Source organism: Panthera pardus, unplaced genomic scaffold (genome assembly GCF_024362965.1).
Source record: "Panthera pardus isolate Hobbes unplaced genomic scaffold, ASM2436296v1 HiC_scaffold_1, whole genome shotgun sequence".
Classification (NCBI taxonomy): domain Eukaryota; kingdom Metazoa; phylum Chordata; class Mammalia; order Carnivora; family Felidae; genus Panthera; species Panthera pardus.
Window position 1 is genome coordinate 25,133,157 of NW_026526654.1, and position 21,341 is coordinate 25,154,497.

At 43.6% G+C, this 21,341-nt stretch overlaps 1 protein-coding gene across 2 annotated transcripts in view; it reads right to left on the reverse strand.

Moving 5' to 3' along the window:
- Positions 1-520: 520 nt before the first annotated feature.
- The window catches only part of GPC6 (glypican 6), a 1,113,151-nt gene continuing 1,092,330 nt past the window's right edge, over positions 521-21,341 (reverse strand). For both annotated transcript variants that reach the window (XM_019444088.2, XM_019444089.2), the window contains 2 exons: positions 8,645-8,820; positions 521-4,947 (listed from right to left, as the gene is read on the reverse strand). In XM_019444088.2, the coding sequence (XP_019299633.1) occupies positions 4,745-4,947; positions 8,645-8,820 (379 nt within the window). In that variant the 3' untranslated portion in view covers positions 521-4,744. The remainder of the gene's footprint in view (positions 4,948-8,644; positions 8,821-21,341) is intronic.

A 21,341-nucleotide genomic window follows, 5' to 3' on the forward strand; every position in this document is an offset into this window, starting at 1 on the left:
GGTGTTTTTGACAACCGTGATCAGTACCTAGAGCAGGTTTAGCACAGAGTAGGAGTTTAATAAATATTTGTTAAGTGAATCTTTAGCATGTTACACAATATTTAGCATTCCTGATAGCACGGAAACTTGTAGAAATGTAAAAATCAATGCAACTTGCTGAATTTGGAAATGGTTAGTCTTTTCACATATCATCTTACTTTTCTCACCTCAGTGATAAAGTAAGTATTGACATCAGTTCTCAAGCCACTAAATTTTATCTTAGAGAAGAAACCAATACAAAAGAAGAGAGATATAGCATCTTCCATACACATTTGGAAAGCTCTTCAAAGTTCTCGAGTTCTAAAAGTTCATGATTTCAAATGCCAAGCATACTGAGGTGAGTGGTGCTGATTTCGTCGATGGTTCCTTTTCTTTCTTTTAGTATTGCAGTTTCTAAAAAGGTCTCAAGCAAAAAGAAATTCAAAAACTCTGAAATTTAGACTGTGACAATAATTAAGAAAATGCAGAAAGGGCACCGGTAGATTTTTAAAAACTATTTTAATACAAGATTAATAGCAATTTTCTATCCAAATCAGAAATGAAAAATCTTAACCCAAGTAATATTCATTTGACAGTCACATAAAATTTTAGGTTTGATTGGTGCACACATTTGTCCTGCATATATATTATGCATATGCACACAGAGACCTCACTGTTACGCACCTTCAGGTGTCTTCTCATGAAAGTACCTCATTACAAGACGATGTCAAAGATTCCAGAAACTATTCAACTCTGAATGAGGTTCAAATGGCCCCAGGCTAGGCTGAGTCCCGTGCCGTAGCAAACCGTGATGTAGCAAGGCTCCAGAATGCATACAAATCAATACTCTCCTTGTATAACTTGGCCTGAAACTAAACACTGGCTAATGTCTCCGCCAAGGAGAAACACGTTGCAAATGTATAGGTTATGGTCTCCTTTACTCTTCTCTTGGCAAAGCTAAACTGCGCCCCACCCCCACCCACTTTTTTAAGTTGAAAGTCAGGTCTATTCGTGACTGTAGGTAATTAAAAATGAGTTTGTATTTCTGCAAGTTTTGGGTGAGTCAAAACTCACATTTGCTAACACTTCCACCTTTAATCAAACCACCTGAAAATTAGCCTTGCAAAGAGAAGCAATAAAAGAATCACAACTCAGGAATTTGCTAAGTTTTTATTCCTCCTTGGGGACTTTAGTTGGTGTTCAGTGTGTAGCCAAAACATGTATGTAATGGCTAAAGAATAAAGTAGGCTAATGTCTGCAGCAGGGAATATAAATTAAATATCAGGGCTCTGTGTCCAACAATATTTTCAATGTGTTTGATTTATAGAATGTTGCTTTTATAATGACTACTTAATAGTGTTTTTCAGTGTAGACGAAAATACTACTTTGTTAATATTGCCCCTTACAAGTAAAGCGGGTAATACCAGCTACTTATCCGGGTAAACCACCGTAAGGGAATCCGATTGCCAGTGCTGACGTCGTTCTATGATGGCTCTAATCAAAGTACTGACATGATCTCCACGAAAGTGACAGAAGGCTGTCACGGCTGTCCTTCAATACAGAACCCTAGGCAGAGCTCTACTTGGTGAATTTGCAACTCATTCTTCTCTGCTAAAGACTTTAGCCTCTGTTTAGCTTTTGTTATAACATATACAAAGTATAATATACACCAATTACAGACGTGTATTTCTGTTAGAAAAATACATATTATAACTAAAGAACATGTAAATAGAGGCACTTCAATAAGCTAAGTGTTCGCGGTTATGAGCATCACCCAACAATTTCTAGTGTCTGATTTCAGTGAGCCCATCCCTCCCTACTCATAACAGAGGTTGTGATGTGATTACAGAATTTAGGAGACATCAAAGTAAATGAGGGCAGATCGGGAGAAATCACGGAGCATTATTTCATCCCCTATCACTATAGTGAGATGAGAGAAATTAATTTGGCGGAGAAGGTGGGGAGGGCGAGGAGGAATGTCAAAATACTTACTGAAATGGGATAACCAGATTAAACCAGTTCCCTTAGGACAGAAAAAGCCTCATGTTAAATTAGTCTGAAAAAATCATACAACATAGTCGGATGATGATAAAAACTAGGAAGTACAATTTGAAGAATATTTCGACCACATCCATGCAAGTGACTGATGTTGTGGCATCATTAACTGATAGTCATTTCAGCTCTCTGCCTGGCTCTTATGGATCACTATATCTCACCAATATGGATACTATTGATATGAAGGTGTTGAAACAATTGGAGCAGGCGTTTATATATTATCTGTGTGTTTCATGTGTACAGAACATGGGTTCACATTCATTACTATAATGTGTATTCATACACATGCACAAAACCTTTCGGGGGTGAAAGCACAAAGCAAACAAGGCATTCTGATCTATTTCGTAGAAGACGATGCAGAAATATTTAAAAAAGGAAAGACCTGGAATTTAAAGCCATAAAAACAAGTTATTACTCATATATTCTGGAAAATCAAGATTGATTTAATTTGTATTGCACCTTAATTATTGGAGAAAGACAATACTGATTTCTGAACATACGATGGAATGAGCAACTTGAATAGAGCATCCTTCATAGAGATGTTTTCTGTGTAATTGGTGATAGGAAGCTGAAGTTTGGCAGTGAAATGGATGGTTTTCTAGACGTGCGCAATGCTGAATTAGATTAGGTGTTAATTTCATAAAGATTTAAATGAAAAGATGCCACAAAGTCTCTCAGAATCCTACTTTTCATATTTCATTAGACATAAAATAGCAATAGATGCTTCTAAATACTTTTCAGTTTTGCAAAAGTGCTCAAATATACTTAATACTATTGTGCCGCATGTGTTCTACTTAAATGTGATGACTAAATCAATAACTAATTATAATTTTGATGAGAGCAAAGATCGAAAGATACCATTTACGTGCCATTTCTGTCAATGGGTTAAATAAAATGTGACTGGCAGACGATGGTGTCTTGAAGCATTACTTTTCCCAACCCCAGATCATCATAAAAACCAAGAAACACGTGGATAGCCAACCGTATTAACAAAGCCCCAGTTTGGTTTATTTCGCTTCTCTCTAACATGGGGAGCATAGGGCCTGGCTTTGGTACACTTGGTGGGTCAGTTAGGCTTGTGGCTCTACAGTGGCCTCTTGAGTTAGGTCGTGTGTCCAAGTGCCAAGCGGAATCCTAGGCTGAAGGCGTACATGAAAGCGATGGTTTTGTGTGTATACCACATTCCTTATGGATACGGTTCCCATCACCAGTACAGTCCTGCGCACCCATGGCTCTCCCCATGAGCTCGGTACCGTCTGCAGCACCCAGGACAAAGCACGCTCATGCAAAAAGGATGTGCCCTGGCAAACTTTTAATAAACGGACAGTTAGAGACGTAAAAAGTTCTCTTTCTTGATTCTTGGTGCTCACAGACCGCTGAGGAATCCCTTCTCTGAGCAGCACAGAACAAGAAGAGCTGGTTGACAAAACATTTTCGTTACAAAGGTGTGTCAACCCTGAGCTTGGAATTAAGAAGTTAAAATCTGTGATTTATATATAGAGAGATATAAAAATAGATGATCATACTAAGACTAAAAAAGTGAAAGAAATCTCCATGTCAATACTATATATATATTTTTTTGTCTTGACTTTTTTTGTTGTTGTGAGTTATTTTGTAAGAGAATGCCCTTGTGATGCAGAAACCAATTGCCACAAAGCAAATAGTTAAAAAAACGAAAACTCACTCACAATTGGATCTAATTGCTTGTAAGTTCATGAAAAGAACTCTTACTTTGGGAGCGTAATGAGCCCAGGGGCAGAAACATCGAATTAATGTCAAACCTGTGGCTAAAGCAAAGCTCTTGTTTCATTGAAGATTATTTTCAATTGAGACCCTTGGGGAGGATGAATTGGTGGGAGCCTCCATTAGTCACTGGAGATGAAGAGAAAAATCTGTGCCAATTGGATACAGCGGACAGACATCAAGAGAATTAAGGACAATGGTGCCATCACTGAAATTGAAATCGGGCAAGGTGGGAGAGAGGTGCTGGGTCGTGGCAATTTTGCTCTCGTATTAAAGATGGAATTCTAAATTTAGTATCAGTACCCCCAAATCAGTTTGGTATTCTGTGGACAGAGTGCAAGACGGTACCTCCAAGACAACACTGTATTTTCACCACATTAAAAAAAATTCAAACTTTGTCTCCCAAAGCATTTTGCAAACCTGATTTATCACAGAAAAGCTTACACTGGGAGTCAGCTGGCAATGCCGACCTCACAATGGTAACGCTCTTTTATTTTTCTCTCTTGTTTGCTCCTTTGTTGAAAATGCAGTTGTCTTGGGGTTTGGCCTGATTTTATGAGGAAAATTATTTTCTTCCTGACTTTTTTTTTTTAAACGGGAAAAAAAAACTCACAACGTGAGATTCCTTTACTTCTGCAGCATAAAAGCAAATGAAGGTAAGAAAATCTCCTGGTACGAAAGATTTGAGTAAGAATTCTCTAGAATAAACAAGGTCCCCACAGATAGCTGAAGGAAAGAGGAAGCAGTCCAGTCTGGCACCCGGTACTCTTTGGGCAAACAGAAAGGGAGGCAGAGTGCAGTCCTGCTCTCTTCTCATCGAAAACGGTTAAGTTGTGTGGCATGGTCCATTGTCCAAGAGTGTAAGAAAAGAAGGGAGTTGGCCGTTCAAATAGCTAAAATGCAGTTTCATTTGACCAAAAACCCAGGATTATCTGCACAGTCTTTGCAGTGCCAGGACCATGCAGACGAGAGACCCTGAGAGCAGGGAGTGGCCGAGCTGGGCTGCGGAAGAGTCTACTTCTCTCCGGTCGGGGTCCACGGCGGGGGCCTCGGTGGTGACAAACTCAAATTCCGTGGGACACACGTCGTCCATGCACCCGCTGCCACTCCCAGAGCCACTGGATTCATCACCTGGCGTGGGCAGATTGAAAAAGACAGTTAGACCACAACTTGGAAGGAGTAGGGGCACACACTAGATGTGGGGCAGGTTGTGGAAGGGCCTCCCTGCCCCCAACTGCCGCAAGGGGTTTGTTTGTAGCGGGCAGGTTGGTGGTGGGCGGGGAGACCATATGCAAATAGATGTCTGAGACACAGGGTTGACTGATAACCAGTTACCCAAGTTAAGAAACATGTGAAACCTGAACCGGACAAGAGGCCATGCCTACCCATGTTGGCTTTCGAAAGGTACTTCTTCTTCCGGCTGATGCTGGTATGTCAACCCAGCTTCTCTGGGTCAGGGTTGAGGTCTATGGCTAGCTGCTTGTACATGCGGGGCCCATAACCCAAGGATGGTGTTTATATTTTCCAGTGTTTGAAAATGAAGGATGATACTTTGGGACACATAAATAGGGTGTGTGGGAACGCTAAATCTCAGTGTCCACGTATGAGGTTATGTTGGAACATAGCCGCCCCCATTCGCTTATGCGTTCATTGTCTAATTCTACATTCATGTATGGCCCTCAAAGCTGAACGTATTTCACAACTGGCTCTTTCCAGAAAAGGTTTGCCATTCCCTGCTGGGAACTAACACCCAAGTGCCCACTGAGTATGTCATCTTAGCGTGACATCTTCCCCACTTGCCCAACATGCCTTCTGGGCCTGCTGTATTCCCACTTCTCACGGGTTGGTTCCTTCTTGTTTCACAACCCTGTGTCTCCGAACTGGGTCCCAGTTCAGTCTCCATTAATCACTAGCTGTGTGAAAGTACTTATCACCATGTGCAACTGTATCACTAACTTGCTTGTTTTCTTGTGCCTTCCATGAGAATGTACACTTGTTGAGGGTAGAGACTGTGTGCGGTGTATACGGTTCACTTCTGGATCCCTGTTGCCTTTAATTGTCCCTAGAAGGCAGCAGATGCACAAGAAATACTTGTCGAATAATTAAAGGTGCCTTGGGAAGTATCTTCAGCTTCTGTGTTTCTTCAGCTCAACAGAAACAGACAGTAACATCTGCCTCTCAGAGTTTGTGTGAAGGCACCCTGATAAAATGTGGGATGGCACCAAACCCAGTGCTTGCAAAGATGCCTGATAGAAAAAAAGTATGGTTCCTACAGCAAGAAGGACCTAGGTGTTAACCTGCCATTTTTTTTATTGAAGTGAACTAGGGCAAGCCAATTAGCTTCACTGAGACTCTCCTTTCTCACCTGTAAAAAGGAGAATATTCATTCATTATCTATTTCACAGAATCATTAGGGGGTATACGTGAGATAATGCTCCTGGAAGGACTCAGGAAACTGTAAACCTGGTCATGACATTTACTCTTTCCCCAACTTGCTCAAAGATTCTTTCAATAGAGCTAAATTCCTCCCCGTTGGCCTGAACCAAGGGTGGGCGGGTTGAGCTGCTCCTGAAATGCTGGCACCATCATGACTGTTAGATGCTACATTAAGTAAAATCAGAGTAATGCAGGGACCCTTCTAATGTCTCCCTGAATAAACATGGCACAACTCACCACAAGGTTTTTTTTTTTTTAATGGGACATCTAAATACCAGGTAAGATCACTTGATTACACTATACCAGGTTCTCAATATTTTCTAGGATTTATCTTTTGGCCTTTATGAGGGGGAAAATGCCCATTAATTAAACTCAGAGATATCAGAACTGCTAAGGGAATTGCTCTTAACACTGGTATTATGAACAAGAAGTAGTATAACCTTTACAAAGATATTATTAAAGTGATTTAGAATATTAAAAACGTGGTAAGCAAATAATGACAGGAGATTCCAGCTGAGAGAAATAATGGCCCCATCTCTTTCTGAAAAGGAATCAGAAACGCAGGAATTTAAGGGGCGATTTTTTAAAATGTCAGAAGCAGGAAGGGTGATGGCTATAAGATGTGATAATGGCTTATATGACAGACGCTATCCTAAAATAGGGGGCCAAATATGGGGCTTGGGTTAGAGCTAAATGATGCTCTGAACTGTTGCTAATTTTTAGTTTCTTTCAAGGGAAAGTGGGGCACGATCTCTTCTCAGGCACACTCCCTAAGCTTTGCAGATGGACATGGGCATAACCTCTTTAGGTCAGAGAGGAGAGAGAAGCAAGGGCAGCCTCAAATAATTCTTACGTTCTCTTGAATTATTTATTCCTATAGTCATTCTCCAGACAATAAAGGATTTCATGAGATAGAGAAGACGACGGATGCATTCAGAGGAGCGAAGCTAAGGAAGGAGCAAGGGAGAAGCAGCAAAGGCTCAAAACCTTGTGGAAGGTTCTCTTCTGAAGAAGAAGAGGTTTAGAGAAAGAATAGGAGGATTCTCAGGGGGTTTACAGCAAGAAAGTCTCGTGGGTTGGCCATTAGCCTGCATTTAGAAAATTAATTTTTGGGTTACTTAAAATGGAATAAAGCACTACAAATTTTCTGCAGGGGACAACTCAGTAGGATGATGGCTAACACTTAGATGACTTCGTATCTTCCATCCGTAACTTGTTTCTTTCTATCTCATTAATTCAAGCACACAGCATCATCTTTTGCTTCGGTGACCAAATTACAGAGTCACTGGTGACTCCACAGCTTATGTCCCAGAAATCTTTTCCTAAGAACTCTCTGTAAGGACACATATCTTTAAAAAAAAAGCCCAAAACAATAAAACACACCCCCCCCAGATTTTTATAGTTATGCTTCTTAAAATCATTTACACAAACTCCAAATTTCACTTCATGTTCACTTATTAGTCTTTCCAATCGCTTCTGACATTTTGTGATAGCTAATAAACTAGTCATGTGTAATACTGCACTAACGTTTCATTATTTCTCTCAATATTCCAGATACAAATGTCCATGGTTCATGTATGGGAGTGACCGGACAGAGAGAGCGATTGCAGTTGAATCCACGGCACATGAGATATTATCTCAGTTCCTTTACAGATGGCTGCAAATGAACTTCCTGATGACCCGACCTGACACTCAAGATATAATTTTAAGACCCCAGTCAGTCAGTGGTGAAACAGGGATTCCAGCCCAGCCTCGTCTGAGCAATCTTCAGGACATTCTTCTTTTGGTGGTTGGGGGAGTGGACAGGAGTTTGGGGTAGAGATGTAAATGATGATGGGGGAAGGAGAAGATGAAAACATTACTTGGTTGCTTTATCGTTAATAGATCAACTGGCAGATGAGACTTACTTTTAGCTTAGGTAGCACTGAATGTAATCCAGCGCAACTAATCCTTAAGACCGGTTATGATTTGGGGCGCCTAGTGGCTCAGTCAGTTTAGTGTCCGACTTCAGCTCAGGTCATGATCTCATGGTTTGTGGGTTTGATCCCCGTGTCAGGCTCTGTGCTGACCGCTCAGAGACTGGAGCCTGCTTCAGATTCCGTGTCTTCCTCTCTCTGTACCCCTCCCCAACTCATGCTCTGTCTCCCTCTTTCAAAAATAAAATAAACATTTAAAAAATTTAAAAAAAGACCAGTTATGATGTTAGGATTTTAGTAGTCTCCTAAGCCCTGTGGATCAGAGCTCCCTGTCCCAAGGACCATAAACAGCTCTGCAGATCGGGCAAGAATGACATAAGATTACAGGTGTACATTGCTTTTGAAGGGCAACTGTGGCATAATCTACCCCCTATCTTCACTATGGAAGTTACTGGCACCGGTAAAGACTTCCTTACTCGTGTCCTGGAAGTTGACATCGTTGCCATTGTATGCGTTCTTTAGTTTGTTGGTCATCACGCGTAGAGCCATGATCTGCTGCCTGATGAAAGTGTCGGGCCGTGTGATGTCCACGTCTACCTCAGGGTTGTTAATCTGGTTGGTCAGCCCATCATTCATGATCTCAGGCAAGTATCTGCAGGGTCAACAGAAAGAGAACAGATTAGCGTGAGGCAAGAGGGGCTTCGGTACCAGGTTGTGCTGTGCTGTCTCTGACAGTGGGCCGGAGCTTTGGCAACAACTGGCTCTGCTCCTGCAAAAGAAAAAAAAAAAAACAAAAAACCAAAAAACCAAAAAACCCAAAAAGTGAAAACAAGGAGTAACTTTTCTCAGAGGGAGATAGGGCCATAAAAAAATGGTTTCAGAGTGGTTTTTAAAATGGTACTGAATATGCAGGGAGGCTTGCCTACAAAGGAACGTTCAGTTGCGGACTTAGACAAGTTGTTTCTTAAAATTAACTACTTTCTTCCCTCCATCCCAAATGGTAGATACTGAAGTCAAGGGCTTGCTAGCTTCCTCAGCTCTCTGGTTAATTTTGCTAAGAACCGAACTTGTAAATGATACACGCTCTTTAGTTCTCTTGTACGAGGATGCTCTTTCTCAACTGAAGAGGCCTAACCTCAGACTCTAATCAGAAGATACTTCTGGATATAAAAACCCATCTTTGGAAAGTTCGAGGAGTAACCAGTGAGCACTGGAACGTTTGAAGTGTCCATCAGGGTTTTTATTTTGTAATAAAATCTTGGATCTAATGTTCGATATTGGGCAAAAGGGTAAAATCTAATGGTTCTTTAATTCTCTCACTGGTAATAAAAGGGCATATTCCTTTTACTTGAACTAAAAATTTTAAACTGTCAATTCCTTGATATCGACTGCCCATGCTGCCTCTGTGCATTTAGACCAGTGGAGACTAAAGGTCTCAGAAAAGTGCTTGGAGCCCTCTCTGACTCCTCACTCTCATGACCTGCCTGTTCGCAGCCCCCCTTCTCCTCTTCTCCTAGTGTTCCCTGCACCTGCTACTTCTGTCTCATTTCCTGTGTCCCTCCTCGAGTGCAGACGGTACCAGAGCCTCAGACCGACTTCCCCGCCCGCCTCTTCCTTTGTGGTGCATCTTGCACATGTGGTCTGACTAATTTTCACAAGATACTGCTTTCATGTCACTGTTCTGCTTGAAAGCTTTTGGTGACAGTAGCTGATGCCGAGCACTTACTGTCAGGCACTGTGTTAAGCCCTTCGCGTGTATTTTTTTTTTTTAGTGTTTTATATTTATTTTTGAGACAGAGAGAGACAGAGCATGCACGGGGGAGGGGCAGAGAGACAGGGAGACACAGAATCCGAAGCAGGCTCCACACACCAAGCTGCCGGCACAGAGCCTGATGTGGGGCTCGAACTTGTCAACTGCGAGATCGTGACCTGAGCAGAAGTCGGATGCTCAACCGACTTGAGTCACCCAGGTGCCCCCCTTCATGTGTATTTTTAAATTCAGCCCCCGAGCAAATCTAAGAGGTAGGTGCTATTTTATCCCCATGTTGCAAAAGAGAAAACAGGCCTAGTGAGGATGAGTAGTTGTGCAAAGTCACAGAGTTAATGGATGGCAAAACCGCGAGTTAAGCCCACTAGGTCTAGTTTCAGAGTCCACGTGTCCCAACAGCGCACCATACTGCCTGGGTGATCACAAATGACAATTCACATTTTATAGCTCAGCAAAGCCCATTTCCATCCCGTCTCTACTCATGCTGCAACAATCCCTTCAACAATCCTTGCCTTACAGGATCTATACCTGTATACATCTTATATCTGCCCGTCCCACAGGGTTTCCTTGCCTGCGAGGCACTTTCCAATTTAAGTCCCAAATATCCTTAAAGACCCAGGTCAATCTTCACTTCCTCTTTAAGATATTTTTCAGCTTTTAGAGACCTGCTCATCCTTCCGGAGGGCTGCCAGGTTCGTCTGGGCATTTGGTGCACTGCACAAAGTCACCTGCTCAGGGAGGGAGTTGGGCTGAAATCCAGCCTGAATTCCATGCCCACAAAGCTATGCACCTGCAGGGCACCATTCACCAAAGGGACACGCTTTTCTTTTGAGGAATTGTTTTATTTTCAAACATTTCAATGCATACCAAAGCACAGACAACAGTGTAATGAACCCTCAGGTACCCATATGAATGCCTTTTTCTAATTCTTACAAAGGTGCTATATTTGTCTTTGTCCTGGTAAGAAACAGATGGCACACTCAAAGAGGTAATAAAGAGAGTTTGAAGAAGAGATGACTTATAAAGGTGGGAACAGGGAAACCAGCGCTGGCTGACAAAGGACTCCAAGGCTGCTAGCAGCAGGAGAGCCCCTGGGAAGGAACTGCCACCAGAATGAGCAAGAACTGAAGTCACAGATGGCCACCAAATGATGCAGCAACTGCCAAACCCAGGTCACTCAGGGAGGGAGCTGGGGAATGACACCCTGACCTCTCTAGTCCCTCCTTCTGACCACGTACTGCCTCCCATCAGAAGAAGCCCACTGGAAGCCAGGGGGCAAGGGCACCCAGGTGATGTGGTTTGTAGAGATTCTCATTCAGGGCACCGACCAAGATGGAGAGAGGAGGAGTAGATCTCAGGGGAATCAGGACATCTAGGACAGGGGCGCGTTGGCTGGGGCCGCCCTGCTTCGCTGCAGTCATCATCATTCCTGCACTGCCTCTACTGTGGTGCCCTGTAAGCTGGGAAGATGTCCATTCCTCTGTTTTGTCCTTCCTACTTACTTATCCCTGTACAGTATACATTCTCTTAAAATTCTTCCCCTTCCTGCAGGTGATTTTCCAAGTTCTGGAAACCAAAGGCTCTCTATCCATCAGCCTCCAAAAGAAGAAATAGAAACACACAGAGAGATTTTCATATTTAAGCCATTTTTCAGCTATTGAAATCTCATGCATGATGTATTTGTGTATGAATTGGTTTATCCATTTTAAATCAGAAGTCCTCTGAATGAGCTCCACATCTTCATCCATATTTTGAACAAAATCGACTTCACAATGTTCACCACGTAATGAATAATAAAACACACAGTGCACATTGCAAATTCTTTTCCACAAAGCTTCACAGTATTTACTGCCCTAAAAAACGCCCTAATTGAAAATTTTAAAATTTGGGGACCATTTCTCTTTATTTTTGCAGCAGAGCATAACTTCTGTATTGTCTCTCACTATATCTGGAGTATTAATAAATTCTTGTTAGATTCCGCACTTGACTCCTAAAACATAACATTGGATTGACTGTTGCTGACATCAATTATATATCCGGAGCTCCATGAGCTCTACTTAATTCCAAAGCCCACTGGAATGAATGCTAGAAAGTGCAGGCTAGCCTTTGCTGACACAGGAGTTGAGAGTGGCCGAAAGGTGACCGCCCGTTCTGGGGCTGCCCCTCGACATTTTGGACGACGGTTCCTGCAGCAGTACCTGTGCTGAGTCAGGGGAAGGCTTTGTTGCTTTCAGATGCTGTGTGCGCGCGCGCGGCCAGCTGAGACTCATTTATCAGCAGCCGCCTGCGATAGCTTACATGGGAATGCGACCCCCTGGGAGTCTGAGCGTCCAGGAACAATGAGACGCTGCCAAATAAACCCAGCCTCTAACTGTGCCTACCGATGCTCAGCCACTTACAATAAAAACAAGTAACAATGCCCCTGTGTCCTCAAGAACCTTTTCTCCTTTCAGTGTATTCAAAGGGTAACTTCAGATACAATGTGGAAACTTACACAGAAGGCACAGTTGAAAAAGAAAACGGCCATTTTGTCACTCCAGAGGTACCTCCTAAGGCCAAACGTATGGCTGTCCAGAGTGCAACTTGAGGGATCCAGAGAAGCCCGGAACTCAGGCTTGATCACTTTGTGAAACACTCCTAGCCCAAAGAAATGGATGCATCTTTGAATCCATACTATTCTTCCCTTTATTAGATTTGGCACCAGCTTCTTCGTGTATGACAGCATTCTATTTTTGCATCAGGACAGTATGGGGAGACATGGAAAGGAAACAGGATCTTGGTACAGATAACCCGGGCTCCAAGGCCGGATGCACATTTACCCGGCACGAGGAGAACCCAGAAATGAGGACAGATTGGAAGGTGTAACAGGGCGTCATTGTTTGTCATGTCACGCTTCTTGCTGGGTGTGGCAAGCAGGTGGCATCCGTGAACAATCAAGCATGGAGTCCCCACTCTGGGTTACCTTCTATTTTGCAAGAGCATGTAGAGGAACTCGATCTTCAGTAGTTTTGCAGAATTCGTTTTTTTTTTTTTCACATCTGTTAGGGTCCGAATGTTTGTGTTCCCCTCAAATTCACATAAAAACCTAATGCCCAAAGTAATGGTTTCAGGAGGCGAGGTCTTCGGCAGGGGATTCGGTCACGAGGGCAGAGCTCATGAAGGAGGTCCCAGGGAGCTAGCTCAACCCTTCCTCTAAGTGAGGACACAACTGAAAATCTGCAACCCACAGGAGGACTCTCACCCGACCATGCTAGTGCCCCAATGATCTTGGACCCCAGCCTCCAGAAGTGTGGGAAATAAATCTCTGTTGTTTATAAGCTACCCAGATGTGTCATTTTGTTACAGCAGCTCGAATAGGCTAAGACCACATCTCATTTCATATTGTGGATACAGACCCCCTTGATTACATCCACACATGAGAGCTGATTAGGGTGAAAGAGTCCCGTAGGAATTTGGCTGGGTGGGGGGCACTTATACATTCAACCTTGTGGGTGGCTTCAGGCTCTGTGCTGGGACTTTCCTGGCAGAGGTGACACTCTCTGTCACCCTCTGTTGCCTGACACTACAGAAGGTTCCCACTGGCCAGCCACAGTGCCTGTCATTGTCACCATTCAAAATCACTCCTTTCAGTTGATATATGAATGGGCTTGCCAGGAGGACAGACATGTTAACCTACCTGTATTTGTATTTCTTATCACCTCATTAATGCCGATGGTTGTTCTGGCATAAGGAGCTGCACAGTGGGGGAAAGGGACACACAGTTCTCACCACTTAATGGGATTTGAAAGCCAGTAAAAGTCTGAGAAGGGAGACACCTGCAAGGAAGGTTAGCCTGGTGGTACCCTGTGGGGTCAGCAGGAGCCAAGTGGAAGCCAGGGCAGGAATGGGGAGACTGGGGTCCCCAGGTGCCGGCCTGGGTTTGTTTTTAAGACAGATGCTTCTTTCTCCTGCTCCTGACACAAGGGACACTGGACAGAGAAAGGTAAAAGCGGGGGCACCTGGGTGGCTCAGTCGGTTAAGCGTCTGACTTCAGCTCAGGTCATGATCTCGTGGTTCATGAGTTCGACCTGCATGTCGGGCTCTGTGATGACAGCTGGGAGCTCGGAGCCTGGAGCCTGCTTTGGATTCTGTGTCTCCCTGTCTCTCTGCCCCTCCCCCATGCATACTCTGTCTCTCTCTCAAAAAAAAATAAAATAAAATAAATAAAGCATTAAAAAAATTAAAAAAGAAGAAAGGTAAAAGCGGATTCAGTCCTGCTCGCTGTCACAAATGAGCTGCATTCAATCCATGTCTCGCCAGCAAGTTCTAATTCTAAGCTACGTATTCATTTATTCCTGTGGGTTTAAGAGTCTTATGAAATAGTAGAATGTTAATACAGGTCCTTGTCTGGAAAAATTTTCTGAAGTTTTTTTTTTTTCTTTCTTTCCTGACATCTCCTTATTAGTAAAACTTGATCTGATCTGAAATGAGGCTGATCATACATTTCACTTATCCCACTGTAGTGAGAATAGTAATACATCTTGCTGCAGAAATTTAATGTGTTTGATTGCGAGTTGCAGCCTATGGTATATGCACTCTGATGATTTTTTTCTAAAAATCTAAAAAAAAAATTTGAGTTCAGAAACACATATGGTCACAGGGATCTCAGAGAAGGGATTGTGAACCTGTGGTACCCATAACTTCTTTCAGAGGCTTTCTTCAAATCTAAGTTTTAAACTTCACATCTGTTTGGAATGGCTATTATTTTAAAACAAAACAAAACGAAACAGAAAATAACAAGTGCTGGTGAGGATGCAGAGTGGAGCGTAAGCTTTTGATTGTCCAGGCCTCCATTTCAAAGACACGCATCTTGAGTCAACATATGGGCCACTAGCCACTAGCAAAACAACCAGGTAAGGGGCTAGACTGCTCTCACCCATGAAGGTTCCCTTTCAGGAAGCCCTCGGAAACCTGGAGAACTCACTGCTTGAGTGACCCATATCTCCCTTCCCATGCCCTAATTCCCACACATAGGTTTTACATTAGTAAATTAGCCAATCAACAGTGGACGTGAGAAACTCCAGGCACCCCACACTTAGACCCAAATGAAGGTAAAGCCCAAGGTCATCCCCGCTCCCCTTGACCTTGCTGTGTGGCCCTTGAGCGTGCCATGCCCTCTCCAGGTCGTAATACATCTTGTTCCTCAAAGTACCCTGATGGTGTCTTGCTGAAGTGCATCCTGTGATCATAATAAGAACCACGAGAGCTGACCCAGCCATAAATAGGGGCGCTGGTTGCGGAAATGTCTACGGAGCCTGCGGTGAGCGATGTGTGACGAGGCCAGCAGAGCTGGCATTCCTGACTGAAGCTGCTACCATCCATAGGCTCGGGAACATGGAGAAATTGGAATTCTTGTGTTTGGTACAGGGTGTGCAAAATGGTTCAGCGCTTTGGAAAACAGTATGGCGGTTCTTTGAAAAATCAGACTTCCCATATGATCTAGAAATTCCACCTCTGGAATTTTCAATCTGAAAGAATTGAAAGCAAGTACTGGAACAGAGATCGCTACGCCTCTGTTCATAGCAGCATTATTTACAATAGCCAAAAGATGGATGCAACCCATGAGTGCATCAACGAATGCATGGGTACCCAGGTGTGGTCTATATGTACAGTCCACTCCACCTGAACAAGGAAGGAAATCCTGACATGCGCCACAGCATGCGTGTACCTTGAAGACACGCTAAGTGAAATGATCCAGACACAAAAAGACAAATCTTGTGCAATTCCACTTCTATGTGGTAATTAGAGTAGTCAAATTCAGAGAGGCAGAAAACAGAATGGTGGCTGCCAGGAGGTGGGAGAGGGAAGAGTGGGGAACGAGTCTTTAATGGATTCAGGGTTTCAGTGTAGGAAGAGGAAAAAGTCCTGTGGATGGTTGGTGGTGATGGGGTACAACGTGAATGTACTTAATGCCACTGAACTGTTACGTTTAAAGGTGGTAAGAATGCTGCATTTTACGTTATGTATATTTTACCACAATTTAAAAAAAAAAATCTCAGTTTTAAGTGTAACTTTTCTGAAGTTCTTGATATAGTTTCCTTTCCCCCTTTCCTTTTTTGTTTTTTTGTTTTTTTTGACTGGAAAGTGAAATTACTCAAAGCATACTGTGACTTTATGACTAAAGTGACTAAAGTGACTTTATGACATTCTTAAAGGCTGCTAAGCTAGAGTTGTCTATGACATTAGGTATTTCAATGGGACGTGACCCTGAAATATGGTCAAAGGTGCAGAGACTGACCTAGGACCTGAGATCCTCTGGGACCCAGCAGTGTGATCGTGGGCAAGTGACTTAGCTACTTTATATGATTATATATTTTATATTTACATGAACAATACTTACCTTATTTGTTCCATAAGCTGACATATTGAGCGAAAGTATATGAAAATGCTTAAAAATCTAACATACTACACAATCCTAATGCATTCTTATGAAAATTAAATTGTTAACAGGGCTTTTCCCATGCCAGGCTTGTTTCATAGGAATGTCTGATGGCAGGAGAATTTGCACTTTTAGGTTTATTTATTTACTTTGGTAATCTCTACATCCAATGTGGAGTTGGAACCCATGACTCCAAGAGCAAGAGTCACATGCTTTTCTGACTGAGTCAACCAGGGACCGTCAGAATTGGGACTTTTAAAGCCTAGACTCCTGTACAGAAGAATGATTCACTGTGGCTTTCCTCTAGCTGGAGAACACATGACACGAAACTGGGGACCCTTGAAGGACACAGAGCTCACTGATTGCAGCAGCGAGTAGAAGCTACATTCTTGGACTTGGCCTCTTTGCTCATTGGCAAGATTCCCTCTTATCCATTCTTCCTTCGTAGAACCAGAGGCAGCGGACTCCAGCGCGCACAGGACAAAAGGCCCTCGCGCCAGGTGTCAGGGCTGCTGAGCGGCTGACAGCAACATGCTCCTTTCCTGGTATTTGTAGCTGCATTTTGTACCACTTGCGGGAGGTGCATGCAGCGTCCCCCTCCCCCAAGAGAGTCAGACTTCAAGGGGTCTTTCCTCCCAGGTGTGCACAGAAGGGAAGTGCATGCCCGGGAATGCTGGGTGTGACAGTCTCCAGTTCTCTCCCCAGACAGACTTCCCACCTTCCTGACGTGGTTGCCTGGCTGGGTATACATCAGATACTCACAGTTCTTTAAAATGCAGCTAGAGTGCTTTGGGACATATTCTGCAATCAGACTGAAACAATATTGTCCTGCCAGATCTGCCAGGTCACTGTCTTTGACACATTTCTCATCACCATGCATCATTTCATCCGGCTTGCATCTGCTCAAATGTACCCAGTCATGACTTGCTATTTTCTTGGCTTAGTCAACCCACTCGGTGGCTGGTGAGAGTGACTGATCTGTTTTCTAGATTTTTCTAGGTTTCCTATTTCTTACAATTTACTGTATTTACCTCCCGGCCCGAGGAAAGATTTCCTTGGGGACCCAGTTATTTTTGCGAGGACCGGGGGCCTTAAAAACCAGCACAGGCTCCCCGCGAATGCTCTGTTTTCAACTGATCCAATCAGTCCTCGTCCTCAGCCAGGATTTTGTTTGCCTCCTTCCGGAAGGCACTTTCAGGAACGCTAGACACTGAGGGCTAGACACCGGCTTACAAGGAGGGGCAGCAGGAAGCTGCGGGGTAGTTTTAAGAGGGGGCGGGGGGCGGGAGGAATCCGGAAATGACTGCAGAAACCCTGGCGATTCTGAAATAACACGTGTCCCATCCTGAACTCCATGTGCTGTTGAGACTGGCCTCTCTCACATTCTGTTGCCTTCTTCTGGCTCCTCCCACCATCTCCCATGCTAATCTTTCCTTCTTAACTCCTATGGCCTTAGAAAAACGATCCCCATGAAGCGGAAACAATCCTTAAGGAAGATACAGATGATGTAATTTGACATAGCTATGGTCTCAAAAAAGTAAGAATTTGCCTCTATAGGAGCCCAAAGTAAGAGCCTATAGGAACACCACGAGGGTTTTATTTTTTCTGTGGCTGCTACGTGGAAAGTTCCAGCCTGCATATGCTAACCATATACAAGTTTTATCGCCTGCTGAGCCCATTCTTTCCTGTCTCCATCTTGTCGTTCTCCTCCAGCTCCTGTGCCCCTAGCTCGCCCCCGCCACCCGGTTGCCCACAGTGCCCTTCTCAGGGGTGACAGATGGCCGCACATGTCCTCCCAGGGTCTCTGGGAACTTTAGGAGGCCTAGATTTGTAACCCGCACAACGACGCTTTACTGTTTTCCCCCATGGACCTCTAGATTATTATCGATTTTCCTCCCTTACTTACTAACTTCCTTTCAATTCCTATTTGTCTGAGTTGAGTCAGTGTGGCTGCATCGTCTCTCATTTCTCTCTAGGAATTTGCTTAGGTAAGTGAGAAATGGAAGAGGTTACATTTGCACACTTGCTTTCCCATCGGTCACTGAAGATGCCTCCTAGGCTGCTTTTCTTGAGTGGCAGACACTGCTGAGAATTCTGAGGAAAATTCTTTGCTAGCCGTTCTAGCAAAGGAGGATGTGAATCTGAGGACTAACTGCTGTAGGTAGAATGCTTGTGTCCCCTCAACTCCCAAAGTGATGGTATTAGGAGGTGGGGCCTTTGGGAGGTGATTAGGTTTAGGTGCAGGTGAAGCTAGTAGAACCTCCATGATGGGATTAGTGCCCTTAGAGGAAGAAGAAAAGATCAGAACCCTCTTTCTGCCATGGGAGGGCAGAGAGAGAAAGCAGCTCTCTACAAGCCGTGAAGAGAGCTCTCACTACAACCCAACTCTGCTGGCACCCTGGTCTGGACCTATTAGCTTCCAGACTATGAGAAATAAGTTTCTGCGTCAGCCACCCAGACCATGATGTGTCTGTTTTAGCAGCATGAATGAAGGCATTAATCGAGTCAAGTACTGGCCAGGGAATCAAAGTACCCATCCTTAGCCCACAGGGCATGTCATCGGAGACCAGGGCTTTGTGTGGACAATACCCTACATTGTGAAGGCTGTGTGGCATTTCCAACTTAAAATTCTCTCCGATGCGCAGGTTAAGCCTAAGCTATTCATTGTCGAGATGACTTCAACCTGGCCTGTGCTCCTGTTACCTTCAGCGACTGACGTTACAACTGAGCCACGTGACCTCCTTGGCCCGGTTGCTGTTGTTGTTTTTAATATAAGGAAAGCCCCATTAAAGGAAACATCAGGGCTATGCGTGGAGGCAAAGAGAAAACAACAAATCGTAACATGCTCCCGGAGGTGTGTGCGTGAACTGAAAAAGGGAGTATCTTACATGTTAATAGGGGCTTAAAGTAGGGCTGCCAGATAAAACTACAGGATTGCCAGTTAAATCTGAATTTCAGATAAGCAGTGAATCCTTTTTTTAGTATAAGTGTATTCCATTTGGTGTCTGGTGTTCTGTGCCAAATTTGGCAACTCTGTCTTAAAGCCTCACTGCTCAAAGTGCAGTCCCTGAATCAGCAACACGGCATCCCCGGGAAGCTTGTCAGAAATGCAGAATCTCAGGTCCCAGCCCAGACTCACTGAGTCAGAATCTGCGTTTTTCCCACATGCCCCAAGAATTTTACCGGCACAGTAACATTTGAGAAGAACTGCTTTAGAATTTACAACCTGGTCTTTAAATTGTGCCGAAACATTGGCAAGGGAAAGGGAAGCAGGGAACCAGTCTTTCTGACAGGATGGAGATTTAAGTGCTGACAGGACGTTGGCACACTGGCATTTTCCTCCCCTTGAAGGGCACAGTCTCTTCCCTCTAGCTCACCTCCTGTTTCCAGACCTGCTTAGCTACTGAAGCAGAGTGAGATCTGCCAGCAATGACTCAGGGTGGGAGCAGGAAGATGGAAGGGGGGCGTTCTTATTCTAGAGGAGCCACTGCCCCCAGACCCTTGGCCATTATCTGAATACAGCAGATTCACCCAGTGGCTGCCATAGCAGCCACATCTATGTGTATCTTGCTCTCTCTATTTAAAGTCAGCATCAATGTCGGGGCACCTGGGTGGCTCATTTGGTTAAGCCCCTGACTCCTGGTTTCTGCTCAGGTCATGATCTTGCAGTTTGGTGGGTTTGAGCCTCATGTTGGGCTCTGTGATGGTGGCGTGGAGACTGCTTGGGATTCTCTCTCTTTCTCTCTCTCTCTCTCTCTCTCTCTCCCTCTCCCTCTCTCTGTCCCTCCTCCAACTGCACTATCTCTGTCTCTCTCAAAATAAATAAAACTTAATAAAAAATAAAGTCATCATCAATGTCAACAGGTGCCATTCATTTAGTAACGGCTATTCGGGAAAATATGACACACTGGAGGAAATGGACATATCCATGGTAGTTGTCATTTTGATTTCAGAAATGTTAACATGGGAAATAGTTATGCTCCTGAATCAGGAAGTATGGGAGAGAGCTGTGGAGTGGTGTTCAAAAACAGCCAGGAGAAATACGGGTGTTGGAAGACAAGTTGGGTCAAATACTTAGGATGAGAGGGCTAAGGAAATGGTATGCAAGGAAGCATGTGGCTATAGGAGTCAGATGGACAAAACATAAAGGGTGGCTCAGTTAGTTGAGCATCCAACTTTGGCTCAGGTCATGATCTCATGGTTCGTGAATTCGAGCCCCACATCGTGCTCTCTGCTGTCAGCACAGAGCCCACTTTGGATCCTCTGTCTCCTTCTCTCTCTGCCTCTCCCCCACTTGCACTCTGTCTCTCAAAAATAAATAGAAACCATTGAAAATTTTCAGAAAAACATAAAGAGAGGAAGAAATGTCTGGGTTGCCAGTGGCCTCATGAAGCAGGCTTGAGTTAGGAGCTCAAGACCATTACCAGCTCTATCGAGGCTAATAGGCACCTCTGTTCCATAATCCATTAACACTTGTTGATAGGTTTTTTTTTAACCAAGTTCTTTGATAGGAATAACCCTTTCTTTCTTTCTTTCTTTCTTTCTTTCTTTCTTTCTTTCTTTCTTTCTTTCTTTCTTTCTTTCCTACAAAACTGTTAAGAAGCCCTATCACCTGAAAATCCATACTTCAAATGTAGGGAAAAATAGTTATTATCTGCATTACAAGTGGATTTTTCAACTTACAAAATAGTTCAGTGGAATTAAAAAAAATCTCTCATATGTTCTACATCAATTAATATTTGGGTGAGAATGAGAGCAAAGCTTCAATTAAATGTAATTCAACAAGTCTTTATGGGTTATCTACTTACTGTGGTATTAAATATAAAGTTATTAAGATTTCATTGCAGTGGAAGAATTTTTTAAAAGGAACTAAAAGAAACTATGAAATTTTAATTTTTCAATGAGAAGATAATTTGAGTCACAAATATCTGACAGCCTCATTTTTTTAAAATAGTATACTGGGTTAGGTTCTGGAATATCCTTGCAA